Source organism: Schistocerca cancellata, chromosome 5, assembly GCF_023864275.1.
Source record: "Schistocerca cancellata isolate TAMUIC-IGC-003103 chromosome 5, iqSchCanc2.1, whole genome shotgun sequence".
Taxonomy (NCBI): domain Eukaryota; kingdom Metazoa; phylum Arthropoda; class Insecta; order Orthoptera; family Acrididae; genus Schistocerca; species Schistocerca cancellata.
Genome location: NC_064630.1, coordinates 546,008,889 through 546,029,390, shown reverse-complemented (window position 1 = coordinate 546,029,390; position 20,502 = coordinate 546,008,889). Strand labels below are relative to the sequence as shown.

The 20,502-nt window shown below is 43.2% G+C and overlaps 1 protein-coding gene across 1 annotated transcript in view; it reads left to right on the top strand.

The window, feature by feature from the left end:
* LOC126188671 (A disintegrin and metalloproteinase with thrombospondin motifs adt-2-like) overlaps positions 1-20,502 on the top strand; it is a 204,890-nt gene that overhangs the window by 14,605 nt on the left and 169,783 nt on the right. The window contains exon 2 of the mRNA XM_049930276.1: positions 9,423-9,595. Coding sequence (XP_049786233.1) covers positions 9,423-9,595 — 173 coding nt within the window. The remainder of the gene's footprint in view (positions 1-9,422; positions 9,596-20,502) is intronic.

Here is a 20,502-nt window from a genome sequence, read left to right as displayed (position 1 = left end):
GAGATGTTACCAGGGAAGGCAATATAAGAAGCGAGGATATTAGAAATCAACTAGATATTTATAATATTGATATGATGCAATAAGGAAAACGTTATAGAAACATCATCTACAAAGAATGAATGTGGACCGCATACCAAGTCAAGTCATGCCTTACCAAGCAAGAGGAAGTTCCAGAACGAGATGGCAGTGAAAAGAGAAGAGGGAACAGGAAGAATGTCCAAATATTTAAATGCAGAAGAAGAAGAAAGAAGAAGAAGATCATTGGGCGTATCTAATGCCAACAAAGAATAGCAAAAATGAAACACCCAATTTTTCTCAGAGATATTCTTCCGCCGTACTAGATTAGGTACCAACACTCATTCGCCATGTAATTTGGCTGCAGAATGATGAAGCTCCAACTAATTTTTATGCAAATGGTGAAACGACATGGACGCTAGATCAATGGACTGCTAGAGAGAGAACTGTTCTACCTGGGAACTGTTCTACCTCCTCCACGCTCACCAGATGTTGCATGTGTTTATTTTGTGTGTGGTAGGCCTACTGGGAATACTATGGTATATGTTACTCCTATGACGTTGGACGACGACCTTAACGTACTAACCTACGTTTCAGTCGCAACGAGCACGAAGCCACACACATTTCACAATGTGCGTCAGTCTCTAAACCGTCCAAATGCACTAGGTGTTAAAGCGGTTAAACCAATTAGTAACCTACTTCATGGTGTGATACTCTTGTTGGATTTTTGGAACGAAATGTGGAGTATTGTTCCATAACTACAATGAAATTACCTCTAACTTTGACAACCTACAGTGTCCAAACCAAGAACTACCGAACATGGGCCCCGAAACGAAAAATTACCGGTTTATTGTTGCGCTCATCATATAAAGTGTTTGGCACACGCAATGAGTGCGTCCACTTTACACTGATGGCTAATGAGTTTCATAATTTTGTGGACTACCAAACACAGCTCCAAGAAGCCTTGACGTCACCGTCTTCAAATTACGACGCCTTACAGCGCCGAATCTAGGCATTTCCGGACAGGGATTAGCTTCGGAAAAAGACCAGTCTGCCGACTCACAACATACTAAACGGTGTTGAAGTTTTTTTATACTTTTATTCTTGTTCATTTTATAAGCTCTTTCTTTCTGTTCATATGATCATCCGAGTCAGTTTCCGCTCCTAACAGAATTATTATGTCATCGACAAAACGTTTAAGTTTTTAATTCCTCTGGCAACACCCCATTTGTTAGATATTTAATTACGTGTCCCATAGATCATTTTGCCATCAGAATGATATGGAACAGGACAGTTTATATTATACGTATATAATATTAGTTCTAGTATTAATGAGCTTAAAAACGAGTTTTTTTACAGGCTGCCATTTTTACATAAAAATTCTTCTATAAAATAGGAAGAGTTGTCTAGAATAAGTCGTTTCATATTATACTTACAACTTGCTTTGCTGCCTGTTATATGTTTTATGATGTTAGGAATACGATCAAACATTTTTGTTGATGCATATTGAACTCCTTTCTGAACCAATGACAGATCTAATAACAAGGGGAATTGTTTCTTTTAGTTTTATACATATAGAAAAAAATGGTTCAAATGGCTCTGAGCACTATGGGACTTAACATCTTAGGTCATCAGTCCCCTAGAACTTAGAACTACTTAAACCTAAATAACCTAAGGACATCACACACATCCATGCCCGAGGCAGAATTCGAACCTGCGACCGTAGCAGTCCCGCAGTTCCGGACTGAAGCGCCTAGAACCGCACGGTCACCGCGGCCGGCTATACGTATAGACATCGCTATACTTCACAAATTGTGATTTATTATTTATAACGAATTTTATGGGCGAGTATATGTACTGTGAAGGGACAGTAAAAACGCCTAATTCCTTGAAGAGGTACCTACAGTTTGACTGTGGGTGGACGCCACATTTATTCTTACTGCACGCTTTTGAGCAATCAGTATTCACTTTCTAAGAGACAGGGTATCAAAGAAAATTATTCCACGAGACATTGTTATCTGGAAATGAACAACATATGTTTGGAGGCTGATTCATTTTGCTTCCCAGAGTAACAATTACATGAAGAGAAAAAGTAGCTGAACCTACCTGTTTGATCAGTTTAGTAGTATGCTTCTTCCAGTTGAAGTTTCCAACAATATGCACACCTAAAAATTTGGAGATTCTACCCTGTTTACTGACTCATGGCCATGTTCTACATCAATTGTTGGTATGACTACAGTTTTATGAAAATTTAGAGGAAGCCTCTTTTCTGATAACCACTTCATAAATCTTTGAAGAACGTCATCACCTAATCATTTTGTTGTCTTATATCAAATGAGATTTATTATAAGACTGGTATCGTCGGGAAAAGTACTAATACTGCTTAATGATTGATGCGTGGAAGTTGATTCACATATATTCGCGTAAGGAATAGGAATGGACTTAAAATGGAACCCTGTGGGATTTCTCCACAGCCACTATTATTTCCACTCCTTCTCACATTGTTTGAATTATTGATCACAACCTTTTTGCACTCTGATATGAATGCCTGAAACCAGTTGTTAGTAAAGCCATCATTTCTACAAAACAAAAGTTTTTCTAAGAGGATAACATGATCCACTCACTAAAACATCTTGGTAAGATAAAAAAAAACCACTGGTGATACGTTATTATTTAAGTCTTGTAATCTGGTGGGTGATTATATCAAAAGTTGACCAGCGCCTCTGGAATCCTAACTGTGATGGTCTAAGTAAAATATTTTGTACTTAAATATGAGACTGGTCTTGAGAACACTGTTTATTATAATATTTTGGAAAAGGATGTTAGTACGTAAACTGGACAGAAGTTATTTAAGTCAATCTTGTCACCTTTCTTATAAAGATCTGTCTGGAAAAAAGTCCTGTACCATTGAAGCAATATATACACCACTAAGAAATGACATACAAAGCTACAAAAGCTCTTCAGAATTTTTTTTTATGAAATTGCATCATCACCTTACGAGATTTTTTTTACAATTTTTATAATTCTATTAATTTCAATGAAGGATATTGATGCTACTTACAGCTCCTTAAAGTTTTGTAGACTGACATTAATATATTCTCTTGGTTCTTCAACTGGACCATATAATCCTGCTTTTGGTGCTACGTTTAGAAACGTATTACTAAAAATAATGTCAGTTTGTGAATTATCAGTCGCAACATTTTCGTTCATTTCAACAGTGATAATTTCTTGTGCAGAGAGCGACTCACCTGTTTCCTGTTCCACAATATTCCACACAGATTTAATCTTTGCGCAGTCGCTCCATGGAATCCTAATGGGAGATTACTTTATGTAGAGCTTTTTACCTGTGAAGATTCAGTCATTATTAAATCATGCGGTAGAGCGATATGTAGTCGAGAAATATAATAGCTGCAATGTCCACTTTGGTTAAGTTGTTCAGCAGTATCGAAGTAGCAAAGCCATGTTACTTACTTTGAAAAAGCCCGATTAATCTTCTAGACTGTTACAACCTGTGACTATTGAAAACGCTGCTCCCTCTCTTCTGGAATCGTATGTTAGTCTGGCCTCTCCACAGATACTCGTTCGACGTAGTTACATGTTTCCTCGATCAGTCTTCTGCCTGCTTCGATGATACCCTCCACGAATTCCTCTTCTGTACTAAACTCTTCACAGAGTGCACGCTACATCCTCACTTATTTGTTACATGTATTCCAATCTCTGTCTTCCCTTACAGATTTTACCTTCTACAGCTCCCTCTAATTTCATGGAAATTACTCCCTGATGTCGCAATACATATCCTATCATACTGTCCCTTCTTGTCAGAGATTACCACATGTTCATTTCTTCGCCGATTCTGCGGAGAACCTTGTCATTTGCTTGCCTTACTAGCTGAGTTCTCTTGGTCAAGAGTGACCTCTTCGCATGAGCTATCTGTATTCTATGTCCCTCTCTATGTTGGGGAGGACTTATCTGACGACGTGACAGAGGAAGAGACAGGAATTGATAGGGAATAGATAGGGGATCCAGTATTAAAACTGGAATTAAAATAGGTTTGGAAGACTTAAGATCAAACAAGGCAGAAGGGATAGATAACATTTCAACATAATTTTTAAAATCATTGGGTAAGTAGCAACAAAACAACTATCACGTAGGTGTGTAGAATGTATGAGACTGGTGATATACGAGGTGCGTCAATAAAGTAACGAGACTGATTTTCTTTGCGAGATGTGGCAACCCTGCAGGCTTGCGTAGGCACAATATCTTTGACCTTGTTCTATAAGCTGCTTCTTGTCCAAGCGGCACATCGATGCAACTGCTTACTCGTGAGTTGTGCTGTAATAAGTTAACACGTGTTCGTGTCTCTCGTCACGGAAATGGAACTGCGTAATATTGCGATTTCTTTTTGCATTAAATTGGGTGAAAACGCGACGACAACTTCAGAAGGCTTTTGGAGAGGAGGTTATGTCAAGAGCTCAAGCTTTTCGTTGGCATAAAATGTTTAGTGTAGGCAGAACGAATGTTGAAAATGGAGACCCTATTGGACGACCATCAACCTAACGGACGGATGTCAACTTGGCTAGAGTGCGTGAACTCGCATGATCTGATCGAATATTAACCCGTGAAAATGACTGCAGAAGAACTGAACATCAATCGAGAAACGGTTGGTCTAGTAATAACTGAAGATCTTGGTATGAGAAAGATTTGTGAAAAAATGGTCCCCAAAAATCTCACACCACAACAGCGAGAAACACGGAAAAATGTGGCAGCCGATCTGTTAGAGCAAACGGAAATCAATTCAGAATTGTTGAGCCGTGTTATCACTGGTGATGAAAGTTGGTTTTTTCAGTACGATCCAGAGACAAAACGCCAAAGTTCGCAATGGTGCTCAAAGGGATCACCCAGACAAAAAAAAGCTCGCATGTCAAAGTCAAAAGTGAAGTGCATGCTTGTGTGCTTCTTTAATTCCAAGGGAACTATTCATAAAAAGTGGGTGCCTCCTGGACAGACAGTTAACCAATATTACTACAAAGAAATTTTAGAAAGACTTCATAAAAAGAGTTCTTCGTGTCCGTGCAAACATTGTTGATACTTGGATTCTGCATCACGATAATGCGCCATCCCATACTACTCTGTCAGTACAGAAATTTTTAACCACAAAACAAAGTTCAGTACTACCACAGCCACCTTATTCACCAGCTATCGCTCCGTGCGACTTGTTTTTATTTCCAAGAGACAAAACGACGGTCAAGGGACACCATTTTCAAACAACACAAGATGTCTAAAAGCTGTGACGAGGGTCTTGGAGGATATTGCAGAAGATGAGTTCCAGAAATGTTACCATCAATGGCAGAAGCGCTCGAAAAAGTGTGTGCAATCAGAAGGGAACTACTTTGAAGGAGACAACACTAAACTTGACTAACACGGTAAGCAAATTTTTTTTCACATCAGTCTCATTATTTTATTGTCGCACCTCGTATCATTGGACAGTGGGAAAACATAATCCACACAATTCTGAAGATAGCAAAGCCGACAAGAACGAGAATTATCGCAAGGTCAACTTAAAAGCACAGGCACCCAAGTGGTTGACACGATATCCTGAAAAATGGAAAAGAAAACTGAGGATTTGATAGATGGCGATCCGTTTGGCATTAAGAACGGTAAAGACACCAGGCAGTTCTAACGTTGCGGTTGATAACGGAAGCAAGACTGAAGAAAAATCTAGAAACGTTCATAAAATTTGTCGTCCTGGAAAAAAGTTCAATAATGTGGAATAATACAAGATGTTCAAAATTCTGAGGTAGCTATAGGGAAAGACGGGTAATATACAATACGTACGAGAACCAAGCGGTAAAAATAACACAGTAAGATCAAGAACGAATGCTCGGATTAAAAAGGTTGTAAGACAGGGATGCAGTCTTTCACCCATACTGTTCACTCTAAAGGTCGAAGAATCAATGTCTGAAGGAAAAGGTAGGTTCGATAGTGGAATTAAAATACAAGATAAAAGGATATCAATGGTAAGATTCGCTGATATCATTGATATCTTGAGTGAAAGTGAGGAAGAATTAAAGGATCTGCTGAATGGAATGACAGTCTAATGAGTACAGAATATGGACTGAGAGTAAATCGAAGAAGGACAAAAGTAATGGCAAGTAGTAGAAATGAGAATACCGAGAAATGTTGTCGACGAGGTAAAAGAAGTTAAGGAATTTTGCTACCTAGGCAGAAAAGTAACCCATGACAGACGGACCAAGGAGGACATCTGTTAACTCATGGGGGAATGACTTCCATGGTCCTAGAAGAATATGTTGAGCAGTGGTTCCCAACTTGGGGGTAATTACCCACTGACGGGTAAAGTGAAATTTTATGAGGGGTAAAAACTAAACGATTCGATTTTGTTTCAGTCAGGAAAGTAAGTTATTTTCAAAATATCGTTACTAATATCACAGTTTTGTAAGACTGTAATACTGATTATGTAAGTTATTACTAATTACTTTTTATCAATTAATAGCATTAATGCGGTGGAGATTACAGGTTCCTTACATAGTCCACGCACTACACTCCTATGTTGTGCTTTGCCCCGCACATCACTTATGATAAAAGTGAGACATTACGTAACAAATGTTAAATATCTCAAGAAAATGTCTTCTCCAAGTTGTAGATAGTGCCCGCAGTAATCCATAAAATGGTTTATTACTCGCTTCCAAACAGATAAATGAATTACTTGACAACACAGCACCTTAGTACCTATAAAGGGCTACTATAGTGCTGTACACAGTATTATTATTATTATTATTATTATTATTATTATTATTATTAGAGTGTTGAGAGACAAAGCATTAACAGCCTGTAGTCTTCCAATTTCTGCCAGTTCCAATGTAAGGAGTGCAGCTATCAAGTGATTTACGAATGGTAAATATGCTGGACACATCTGAACTTGTTCGATTTTAAATGGGGTTGCAGTGTACAAGTCAAGCAAGTGCTGCAATGGAAAGGAGTAATGGAGGGGAAATGTGTTTTGTAACACGTATCAAACGTCACTGTGGATGTTTAGCTATCTTATCTGAAAAGAACTTGTGGATAGCACTTGCGCTGCACCACAAATTCCTTCGTCATTCATTATAACACCCCCTCCTCCCCCACACGAAGTAAATATCATTAATTTTTTATAAATTTAAAAATAAAAGTGTGCTAAGAAAAGTCGTTAATTCTAGAATTTAGTTAGGTGCTAAGGTTGGTGACAATGTGGAGATGGGGTAAGGAAAACAGACGGCTGGGGGAGGGGGGAGAGGGGTACTAGCTGATGTGTGACTGCGTTCATCAAGAGTAATGGTCTAAGAAAGGTTGGGAATCACTGCTGTAGAGAGTAGAAACTGTAGAGGAAGACAGAGACTGGAGCAGAACCAGCAAATAATTGAGTACGAAAGTTGCGAGCGCCACTCAAGGATGAAAAGATTGGCACAGGAGAGGAATTCGTGGCGGGCCGCGTTAAACCAATAAGAAGTTGAAAACAAACAAAATCCTTTTTGCTTCATCATCCCGTGTTATTTTGCTTCCAGGCTAGAGGAATTCATTAACTTTGTCTACTTCGTTTTCCCCAATTTTGATGTTAAGTTTATTGTTAATCTCTGCTACTCCTGTTTACTTTAGTCTATTTTTCTCTTTTCCTCAATCCTTGTTTTATGCCATTTCTAATTGGTGTATTTCGTTGTTGGTCTTCCATTCTTATTTTTCCCTTTTGTTCCTTGTATGTGTTTTATATTACCCATGTTGTAGCTTTTGCTTATGAATTATGGAGAATTTTCAAAAACCTTGTACCGTTTTACAGTGTCGAATGCTTTTTCTAAGTAGACAAATTCTATGAATGTACGAGGTGCATTTAAGTTCTAAGGCCTCCGATTTTTTTTCTCTGGACTGGAAAGAGATAGAAACATGCGGATTGTTTTAAAATGAGGGCGCGTTCATTGTCAATATGTCCCAGAGATGGCAGCACCGTATGGCAGATGGAATTTTACCGCCAGCGGCGAGAGTGAGAACTGTTTTAAATACTTAAAATGGCGACGTTTTCCTTACTTGAACAGTGTGCAATCATTCGTTTTCTGAATTTGCGTGGTGTGAAACCAATTGAAATTCATCGACAGTTGAAGGAGACATGTGGTGATGGAGTTATGAATGTGTTGAAAGTGCGTTCGTGGGTGCGACAGTTTAATGAAGGCAGAACATCGTGTGACAACAAACTCGCACAAGCCGGTCTGACGACGTGATCGAGAAAGTGGAGAGAATTGTTTTGGGGGATCGCCGAATGACTGTTGAAAATATCGCCTCCAGAGTTGGCATTTCTGTGGGTTCTGTGCACACAATTCTGCATGACGACCTGAAAATGCGAAAAGTGTCATCCAGGTGGGTGCCACGAATGCTGACAGACGACCACATGGCTGCCCGTGTGGCATGTTGCCAACCAATGTTGACGCGCAACGACAGCACGAATGGGACTTTCTTTTTGTCGGTTGTGACAATGGATGAGACGTGGATTCCATTTTTCAATCCAGAAACAAAGCGCCAGTCAGCTCAATGGAAGCACACAGATTCACCACCACCAAAAAAATTTCGGGTAACCGCCAGTGCTGAAAAAATGATGGTGTCCACGTTCTGGGACAGCGAGGGCGTAATCCTTACCTATTGCGTTCCAAAGGGCACTACGGTAACAGGTGCATCCTACGACATTGTTTTGAAGAACAAATTCCTTCCTGCACTGCAACAAAAACGTCCGGGAAGGGCTGCGCGTGTACTGTTTCAGCAAGACAACGCACTCGCACATCGAGCTAACGTTACGCAACAGTTTCTTCGCGATAACAACTTTGAAGTGATTCCTCATGCTCCCTAATCACCTGACCTGGCTCCTAGTGACTTTTGGCTTTTTCCAACAATGAAAGACACTCTCCGTGGCCGCACATTCACCAGCCATGCTGCTATTGCCTCAGCGATTTTCCAGTGGTCAAAACAGACTCCTAAAGAAGCATTCGCCGCTGCCATGGAATCATGGCGTCAGCATTGTGAAAAATGTGTACGTCTGCAGGGCGATTACGTCGAGAAGTAACGCCAGTTTCATCGATTTCGGGAGAGTAACTAATTAGAAAAAAAATCGGAGGCCTTAGAACTTGAATGCACCTCGTATGTTGCTTCTGTTATCAAGCTCGACGTCAGAACTGCTTCACTGACGTCTTTACCTTTCCTGAAGCCCAACGGTTCGGCTACCAGTAACGATGAGGCATGCAAGCATTCCCGTGACGGCAGTAACCACATTTCACTTGGCGCTTGACCGTTAACACGTACTTCTGGTACTACTAATGTTCGCTTGAAGTACGCTGGTGCCATGCTGCGGCTAGACGGGACTCGTCTGTTGTCAGGCGCTGCACGAGCACATGACGGCGGACGAGCTGGCGTGGTACTTCGGCGGCGGGGCGCGCGTCTCGGTGCCCGACTACCAGGTCGTCTTCCTGCTGCCCGCCGAGCCCGAGCTCAGCGACGACGGCGGGCCCGGCGAGGGCCACCTGCGCTACAGCTTCAGCGCCTTCGGCAGGTCAGTGAGATCACCTTGCGAGCAACGTAGTACAGCGCAGCTGCAAGCCCTGAGTACAGTACTGCCATGAACAGTTCACAGCCTCACGTGACCAGATACCAAAGTGGAGACGTATCATTAACCAGTATATTGCATCCCAGTGGTGCTAGAGGAACACGTAACACAGGAGGCAAACATTACAGGTCAAAAGATGGACTTCTACATCTACATCTACATGATTACTCTGCAATTCACATTTAAGTGCTTGGCAGAGGATTCATCGAACCACATTCATACTATCTCTCTACCATTCCACTCCCGAACAGCGCGCGGGAAAAACGAACACCTAAACCTTTCTGTTCGAGCTCTGATTTCTCTTATTTTATTTTGATGATCATTCCTACCTATGTAGGTTGGGCTCAACAAAATATTTTCGCATTCGGAAGAGAAAGTTGGTGACTGAAATTTCGTTAATAGATCTCGCCGCGACGAAAAAGTCTTTGCTTTAATGACTTCCATCCCAACTCGCGTATCATATCTGCCACACTCTCTCCCCTATTACGTGATAATACAAAACGAGCTGCCCTATTTTGCACCCTTTCGATGTCCTCCGTCAATCCCACCTGGTAAGGATCCCACACCACGCAGCAATATTCTAACAGAGGACGAACGAGTGCAGTGTAAGCTGTCTCTTTAGTGGACTTGTTGCATCTTCTAAATGTCCTGCCAATGAAACGCAACCTTTGGCCTGCCTTCCCCACAATATTATCTATGTGGTCTTTCCAACTGAATTTGTTCGTAATTTTAACTCCCAGGTACTTAGTTGAATTGACAGCCTTGCGTATTTCTTTTGGAACTCATGTGGATCACCTCTCACTTTTCGTTATTTAGCGTCAACTGCCACCTGCCACACCATACAGCAATCTTTTCTAAATCGCTTTGCAACTGATACTGGTCTTCGGATGACCTTACTAGACGGTAAATTGCAGCATCATCTGCGAACAACCTAAGAGAACAGCTCAGATTGTCACCCAGGTCATTTATATAGATCAGGAACAGCAGAGGTCCCAGGACGCTTCCCTGGGGAACACCTGATATCACTTCAGTTTTACTCGACGATTTGCCGTCTATAACTACGAACTGCGACCTTCCTGACAGGAAATCACGAATCCAGTCGCACAACTGAGACGATACCCCATAGGCCCGCAGCTTGATTAGAAGTCGCTTGTGAGGAACGGTGTCAAAAGCTTTCCGGAAACCTAGAAATATGGACTTTGATCAAGAGACCAGACACAAAATGCTGTGTTCCTTTACTCGACGTAAATTTAAGTCCAAATTGTCAAAAAAGGCACAAGTGATATCAATACTGGTGATACAAAAAGTTCAGAGTCTATAGTATGCTTAGCTCATAGGATGAACAGTGAAAGTTGTTGCAGCGAGTGCAGGAATCGCAGCATACCGTCAAACTGTTAGACAGCCTCTATCCTTTCCTCTTAACGCCGAAGATCGCAAGTGACTAGTCTACGTGCGACACCGAGGACGAAAGCACTAATGTCGACCAGAGCGATGCGCCAACGCAAACTGTAATTGGCCTGCATCCATAGATGCCGCGCCTCGATCCATCTCCATGTAAGACGCTGGCGTTAAAAGCGACTGCTGACCTTCGGGTTAAAGCATCGTTGGACTGTGAAGACGGCAGGTGCTGGTTGGTCGGTAGACACTCCCCCGCGCTGTTAAGGATGGTATTCGAGACCAGAGTTTAGTATTAAGACTTAGCTCAACCCTTTAAAGGGCACTTCGGAGAGTTTTGGATGGTGTAGAATTGGTTGCAGGCGGTCAGGTGTCCTTCAAACGCTGACTTAAATCATGGCAATGAAGTGGTGTGGATGTGGCTGTCGGTTGTACGGAATCAGCGCAGTAAGACAGGTCGGCAGCAGGTGTGACAGAATAGCATGACATTCACATGACGAAACCGAGAATAAAGTTCGCAGATTTGATTATACGCTGAAGCGCCAACGTAACTGGTGTACGCATGCGTATTCAAATACAAAATAGAAATGAGTGTACGGCACTGTGAGCCGGGAGTCCCCCATTCGGGGAAGGGCGGCCGCTGAGGGCAAGTACTTATTGCATTCGACGCCACATTGGGCGATTTGCGCGTCGGAAATGGGTATGAAATGACGATGAGAACAATACAACACCCAGTCCCTGAGCGGAGAAAATCTCCTGCCACAGCCGGGGAATCAAACCCAGGCCCCTTGGCGTGGCATTCCGCCGCGCTGACCATTCAGCTAACGGGTTCGGACATTCAAATACAGAGATATGTAAACAGGCAGAATACTGCTCTGCCGTCGGCAACGCCTATATAAGACAACAATTTTCTGGCGCAGTTATTAGGTCGGTTACTGCTGCAGGTTAACAACATTTAAGTGAGTTTAAACGTAGTATTAAAGTCGGCGCACAAGCGATGGGACACAGCATTTTCGAGGTAGCGACGAAGTGGGAATTTTCCTGTACGACCATTTCATGATTGTACCTTAAATACCAGGAATCCGGTAAAACATCAAATCCCCGACATCACTGTGCCCGGAAAAAAATCCTGCAACAACGCGACCAACGACGATTGAAGAGAATGAAGAGAATCGTTCAACGTGACAGAAGTGCAACCCTTCCGAAAACTGCTACAGATTTCAATGCTGGGCCATCAAATTCTATCGAGAGGAAGGACGTGTACGGGTAGGGAGACAGCCTCATGAATCCATGGACCCTGCACGTCAACAGGGGACTGTTAAGCTAGTTGTAGCTCTGAAATGGTGTGGGGCGTGTGCACTTGGAGTGATATGGGACCCCTGATACGTCTAGATACCACTCTGACAGGTGACACGTACGTAAGCATCCTATCTGATCACTTGCATCCATTCATGTCCATTAAGCATTCCGACGAACTTGGGCAATTCCAGCAGCGCAATGCGACACGACACACGTCCAGAATTGCTACAGAGTGCCTCCAGGAACACTCTTGTCAGTTTAAACACTTCCGCTGGCCACTAAACTCCCTAGATGGTTCAAATGGCTCTGAGCACTATGGGACTTAACAGCTATGGTCATCAGTCCCCTAGAACTTAGAACTACTTAAACCTAACTAACCTAAGGACAGCACATAACACCCAGCCATCACGAGGCAGAGAAAATCCCTGACCCCGCCGGGAATCGAACCCGGGAACCCGGGCGTGGGAAGCGAGAACGCTACCGCACGACCACGAGATGCGGGCAAACTCCCTAGACATGAACATTATTGAGCATATGTGGGATGCCTTGCAGCGTGCTGTTCAGAAGAGATCTCCGCCCCCTCGTACTCTTACAGATTCGTGAATAGTCCTGTAGGGTTCTTGGTATCAGTTCCCTCCAGTACTACTTCGGACGTTAGTCGAGTCCATGGCACGTCGTGCTGCGGCACTTCTGCGTGCTCGCCTGGCCCCTACACGATATTAGGCAGGTGTAGCAGTTTCTTTGGCTCTTCAGTGTATAACAACGGAGAGTATCCAATGAGTCTGCGAGCAATGGTGAACCACTCACTCGCCAAGCAAAAAGGCGTAAGACCAGTGGCCGTAAAACGACTCTATCCGACAGAAACCAGAGACGAATGTCACGTGTTATAAAAGGTGTAGGGGTCGCCCTCTGTCGGACTGGAGACCCCGATTATTTTGTCAGGATGCAGACAGAGGAGCTGTGTGGCGTCGTTAGACACAATAAAACAGTATTCAAGATTATTACACTTATTACTCAGAATACGTTGCCGTGTCTTCTGCGACGACTGGTGTCTATGTAGTCTGGAGATGAATCCCCTGAATCCAACAGCGAAATCACTGCTGCCGAGGACGCTGCATCAGCTAGGAGCACAAGGCGATGACACCCTGGTGCGCCGGTTTGCCGTCCCCTGGCGAGGTATGATCGCGTGGCAGGTAGCCTCGCTTGGAGATGGCGGTGACAGCGACTTGTTTCTGTGATTCACACGCCGTTCCGGGGAGTGCTCATTCCCCCCTAGATCACTGCCCGTGTCGTTCCCTCCGGTAGACGGCGATGTCGGGTGCAACGATGTCGTGATGAATGCTGAATCTGGCCCACCGGTATTGTAGGCCAACAGACTCGTTAGACGCTGGAATTTTACTCTCCAGACTCGTTAGACGCTGGAATTTTACTCTCCAGGCCGGCCGAAGTGGCCGTGCGGTTATAGGCGCTGCAGTCTGGAACCGCAAGACCGCTACGGTCGCAGGTTCGAATCCTGCCTCGGGCATGGATGTTTGTGATGTCCTTAGGTTAGTTAGGTTTAACTAGTTCTAAGTTCTAGGGGACTAATGACCTCAGCAGTTGAGTCCCATAGTGCTCAGAGCCATTTGAGCCATTTTACTCTCCAGTTTTACTACTAATTTGTCGCGTAACAGTGGCAATAGGCGTCAGTCCTTGCAGGTCCGTCTAAACAAGTTTTCGGGCGATCACTGCGAAGGGAAAAGCATGCGATTGGCATTTGGTGTCATGTACGTCACAAAAGGGTGTTATTAGTAGTTGCAGACGAAACTGCACGTTTTCACTGGCTCAAACAACGCAGAATCTGTGTAGTAGTTGACTGGAGGCGTGTAATGTGGTGTGCAGCTTTACCTCTTTTGAAAAGGTTGTAATGTCCCCACAGAAAATACCCTCTGCCACGCACCAATTAATCATTGTCAATCAAACCATCCACATTCATTCACTTTGGAAAAGTATCTGATCTAATTTTCTCCTAACATATGCGGCGACAGCTCGACGACGCCAAAGTATTTTCTAGTGCGTTTATTCTTTGAAATAACAGAGATGCATATATGCATTCTCCATGGTTGTTAGAGTGGTAACTAGGACAGCTTCTGGAGTACCTGTTGAGGGATTGACGTGTTTCTGAAAGGTACATATTCTGCTTTTCTTCTCGCTAAAGCGAGCCAATTAACATTTGTGCCGCTAGCGGTTTGTTTGAAGAGAAAGAGACTGTAAACGGAAAATAATTAAGACGTGGAATCACTGTAGATCTGGATATGTAATGGAGATGGTTTTAATACACAATTTCCTTCATAAATAAGGTTTGTGACTTTTTTGTTCGGGAGTGAATGAACGAATGAGTTTTTTTCTGAATCATTTGATGATAACGTTGGCCCTGTAATTAGTGGGGACGTTTCAGCTGTGTCGAAGAGAGCCTGCAATCACTGAGTCTGTGTTAAATCGTCCAAAAAGGCTTCGTACACATCTGGAATTCGCAGTCTTTCGTAAAAGGAACAAATTATTGTCCACACGATTGATTCTCCCAACTGAATGCAGTGTTTAACAGTAATAATAAATGTAAAGATCTCTTACAGCAAGCCAGCCGCTGATTACCAAGACGAAGGACTCCATCAAAGATCCTATTTGGCTGATTTCACGTAATGAAATATTATATTAAAAACTGTACATAGATAAGGGAGAGAAAGAGAGAGAGCGAATGAAAATAGAGATAATACTAATAATCCTCCATTAGTCTAACTTTTCGCCTGTCTTATCACAGATCAGCCAAGAAATGGGAGGCCCTTACTTTACTGTATAGATTTGTGTGAAGGTGAAGGGATCTTAAAGGCTATCGGCTAGCTGCATTCATCATCTATTCTTAGATGAAGAGACGGCAACTTATTATCTTTAACATTTAAAAAATGTTAAAAGGTGCAAGGCGTCGTCTGCACCGACAGCTCAACGAGGCGTCAAAGCAGCAGGGTGTGGAAGGTGCATTTCAGTCGTAGCTATTTCTGTTATCTTTTGCGAATATTTTTCGTACCATGACTTGACTCATACCGATTGTTATGAACATGACTCAGAATTGATTCTACTCCATTTTGGCTGTCTGATGCCGCAACCGGTTGAGAATATTTTTGAATGAAAACAGTTTCGGTTGCAAAATTGTTTTTGTTAATGAAAGTTGCGCGTTTCGCTCTTGTAAGGGATCATCAGATTATCTGGAGACAACAGAACAAATAATAAATATGACGAAATGGGGCAAATAAAAGCGGCCCGAACGAGTGGATACGACTGAACGTGAACGTATGGATATGACCACACCCCGTGACGCGCACACCACGTGTATGCCCGCTACGTGATCCATACTGGTTCAGAGCGTAGTGCGGGCTGTATCACTGTGACTGGAGCAGCGCAAAGGGGACCAAGTTACCCGCAGTGGAGCAGCGGGTGTTCCTTGTGGAAAGTTACGTGGCAACAAAGTGGTGGAAACGGTGTGGTCAGTGGTGTCAAAGTGCCAGCAAAGAGTACCATGCAAGACCTAGTCCGAAAATGGCGTCACGCAGGATCTGTTTTGAACAAGTCAAGAAACAATCTGAAACGTGCCCGCACACCAGAAAACGTGGTTGTATTTCAGCAGAAAATGCTTCAGAATCCTACAAAATCAACCCGACAGGAGAGCGGCATATCACGTCGATCACGCGGACGCATAGTCCACCTGGACCAGCACATGCATCCCAGCCGAGGGTCTGATGTTCACGCATTAACACAAGCAGATGCTCCTCAGCGCCTCTAGTTTTGTGAGTGGCTGTTCACTGAGATAACAATGAATGGCTTTGACGTAGACCTTTTCTTATGCCTGATGAAGCATAGCTTCATCTGAGTGGTTATCTCAAGTCACAGAATCACAGGTTCTGGGCAGCGAAAATTCGCATAACTTCACGAAACACTACTACATGATCAGAAAATTGGGGATTGGAATGCAGTGTCTGCACACCGCACTATTAGTCCCATCTTCGTTCATCAGACGCAGAATTCGGCGCGTTACATTTCCAACATATTAAACCATATGTGGCAGTATTAATGGAGGAGGAAGGAAAAGACCTACAGTTACTTGCAACAGGACGGAACAACTGCCCACTATAGCCGGCTCGAACCTTGGAACAGACTTACACAATCTTCACGTCTGAAAGAGTTATTAGCAGAGGTCAGTCTGGTCGAAACACTAGACGGCAACCCAGGTCACCTGATCTGTCAGTGTGTGATTACTTTGTGTGGGAGCCCTCAAGTCTAAGGTATATCGCAACCCCTCATAGTCTTCGAGAACAGCAGCAGAATATCTCGTATGAGGCTGCAGCAATTCCGCAGTCCAGCTCCGATACGCCTTCAGCAACTTGCTGATCAGAACCCAGAAGTGCCAGAAGGTGAATGGTGGTCACTTTCAACATGTGCTGTAGTCCGGTTAGTACCGTATTTACTTTCCCCTGTTGTGTTTCTTTGTACTACGGAACTCTGCTCTTTGGGACACTTTCATTTGCTCCATTATGTAGAATGAGACACGGTTCTAAGTTGTGCAGCCATGAGTACAAGGGAAGTAATGTAAGCATAAACTCACGTAAATATATAGCGGCATGAGCTTCATCCGTCAACTGAAGAACATTGAATATGAAGAAGAAGCGTCTGGACATAAATCCGGCTGTCAGATGACTCATCAGATACGTGAAGAACCTAAACGGGAAGTAAAAATAGAAAAGTAAAATCAACCAAGAAATATGTGAATCTAAAACAGATAAAATTAAGTACCTTATGTATACTGATGCAGGTTCAGCATGGTGTGAACAGCACACAGACATGAGTACCAGTCCGTGACGTATTGCAGTGTTGACAACGTGACTGATTTCGGAGTATTGACGATAGTATCATCAGCATTTCACTAAACACCTGCTCGGAACAGGAACTCGTTCTACACTATTGGCCATTAAAATTGGTACACCACGAAGATGACGTGCTACAGACGTGAAATTTAACTGACAGGAAGAAGATGCTGTGATATGCAAATGATTAACTTTTCAGAGCATTCACACAAAGTTGGCGCCGGTGGCGACACCTACAACGTGCTGACATCAGGAAAGTTTCCAACCGATTTCTCATACACAAACAGCAGTTGACAGGCGTTGCCTGGTGAAACGTTGTTGTGATGCCTCGTGTAAGGAGGAGAGATGCGTACCATCACGTTTCCGACTTTGATAAAGGTCGGATTGTAGCCTATGGCGATTGTGGTTTATCGGATCGCGACATTGCTGCTCGCGTTGTTAGAGATCCAATGACTGTTAGCAGAATATGGAATCGGTGGGTTCAGGAGGGTAATATGGATGGCCGTGCTAGATCCCAACGGCCTCCTATCACTAGCAGTCCAGATGACAGGCATCTTATCCGGATGGCTGTAACGGATCGTGCAGTCACGTCTCGATCCCTGAGTCAACAGATGGGGATGTTTGCAAGACAACAACCATCTACACGAACAGTTCGACGACGTTTGCAGCAGCATGGACTATCAGCTCGGAGACCATGGCTGTGGTTACCCTTGACGCTCCATCACTGACAGGAGCTCCTGCGATGGTGTACTCAGTGACGAACCTGGGTGCACGAATGGCAAAACGTCATTTTTTCGGATGAATCCAGATTCTGTTTACAGCATCATGATGGTCGCATCCGTGTTTGGCGACATCGCGGTGAACGCACATTGGAAGCGTGTATTCGTCATCGCCACACTACTGTATCACCCGGCGTGATGGTATGGGGTGCCATTGGTTACACGTCTCGGTCACCTCCTGGTCGTATTGAAGGCACTTTCAACAGTGGACGTTACATTTCAGATCAGTTACGACCTGTGGCTCTACCCCTCATTCGATCCCTGCGAAACCGTGCCCTGGCGAGCACATTGTTCAGATCTCTCACCAATTGAAAACGTCTGGTCTATGGCGGCCGGACAACTGGCTCGTCACAATACGCCAGTCACTACTCTTGATGAACTGTGGTATCGTGTTGAAGCTGCATGGGCAGCTGTACCTGTACACGCCATCCAAGCTCTGTTTGACTCAATGCCCAGAAGTATCAAGGCCGTTATTACGGCCAGAGGTGGTTGACTGGATACTGATTTCTAGAATCTATGCACCCAAATTGCGTGAAAATGTAATAACATGTCAGTTCTAGTATAATATATTTGTCCAATGAATACCGTTGATCATCTGCATTTCTTCTTGGTGTATGATTTTAATGGACAGTAGTGTAGTTGACCTAAACTTTAAGTGACTCATATCAAACTAAATAACTTAGTGCGGCTAGACACTGATGTAAGAAATTATCATCTTGTACTAAGGTCCAAGTTATGAGTAAAGATCGTAACAACAAAATTAGGGGTAAATGGAATTGTAATGACATGACAGTAAGAGTAAAGATAGTCTAACGTATCTCGCAACACCAATGTAAAGTCGCTGAAAGTTTTCATCGAATACTACATGCGAGATGGAAATTAAATGGGTATAAGGTGTGGATTCAATTGAAGTTGAATGAGGGAAAAGAAGAGTACTGGATGGGTGGAAGAGGCAAATAAAGACAAGAAGGATCAAATGGTTTCGAAACTAAATCTTGAAATGAGAGGCATTTATAATGAATTTGATTAATTAGTCGTTCTGAGCTCTCTCGGAGAAATGTCCATCCTCAACAACATAGGAACTTTTGTCATTGTTCACTACAGCGATTATCTTTCAGATTTCAATATTTTATTTATTTATGGCACGTTATTTATCCAGAAATGCGAATGTAGTCCTTTAAGCTGGGAAGAAAGTTAGGGAAGAAATGTGGAAAGATGGTACCACATAGTCTACACTCTACATCTATTACAAAGCGACAACAGAGCCGATTAGCGTTTTACCGAAAGAATAAAGCAACTATAATGCAATAGGACTAAGGGGAATGGCTCTGTGTAACTGTTCTGCAGTATTTGGATCAAAACAGGTGCAGACCTCGACTTCACCATTACATAATTTGATTTACACTAGCACGTGTCATAAATAGCACAAAGTGGAATGCCTGATCAACTGTTCTGCTGTTCTTGGAAGAAAATGAGATAGCCCATGAGTTTGTAGGAAGTAACTGTGTGTGTATGCATTAAAGGGAGAATCAATTTCGAGATGAATCCAAAACGTTTACCAGAAATGCAAGGCAGCTCATTAACCATCTCACAGGCATAATAAGCAAGAGAGGTTTTGCGAAACGGACACACTGTCCCTCAGTCTGACTTCTCCTTTTAACGGTTTTCCTCTGGTTAGGAGGGCAGTGACGTTGGATGGCCCCCACCTAGCCTCACCAAGGCAGACTGTATCTCAGTGAAGGCACCACCTGGTAACTAACAGATAGGGAGTAGCCTTCAGAGCTGTCATGGTGTTCCGAATTGAGGTCGGCCGGCCGATGTGGCCATGCGGTTCTAGGCGCTTCAGTCTGGAACCGCGCGACCGCTACGGTCGCAGGTTCGAATCCTGCCTCGGGCATGGATGTGTGTGATGTCCTTATGTTAGTTAGTTTTAAGTAGTTCTAAGTTCTAGGAGACTGATGACCTCAGATGTTGAGTCCCATAGTGCTCAAAGTCATTTGAACCATTTTGAATTGAAGTCGTCGGGGACATTTATATCGGTGATTAATTATACTCTTTGTAAAACGTCATATGTTGTACATTCGTCGTTAAATGTATGTTCTGTGACTTGTAAATAAAGTGGCGTGTTAGGCTGCCAATCGATGCTTACTACTGTGATTCACGACATAAGAATTGGTGCTGAAAAGCGGGAGATTTCCACAATTGCAGACTTTTAACGTACTTCACGCAGCCGTACTACGAGAAGCTCACTGTAGTGATTTGTCACTCCGCGTAACAAATTCTCCGACGACAACCGCCTGCATACACAGCTAAGTTCAACTGGATTATCAAGCCTCATATTTTGTAATGTCATTTGTAAAGGCGATTACATTATTGCTCCTCTATACTGCTATTGTAACTGTTCGATTGGCGCTTTAACGGATTATCAGATCTTACACTACGCCTGTAGTTTGTTTATGACTGGCGCTGCCACCTGTTAGTTGTTTAC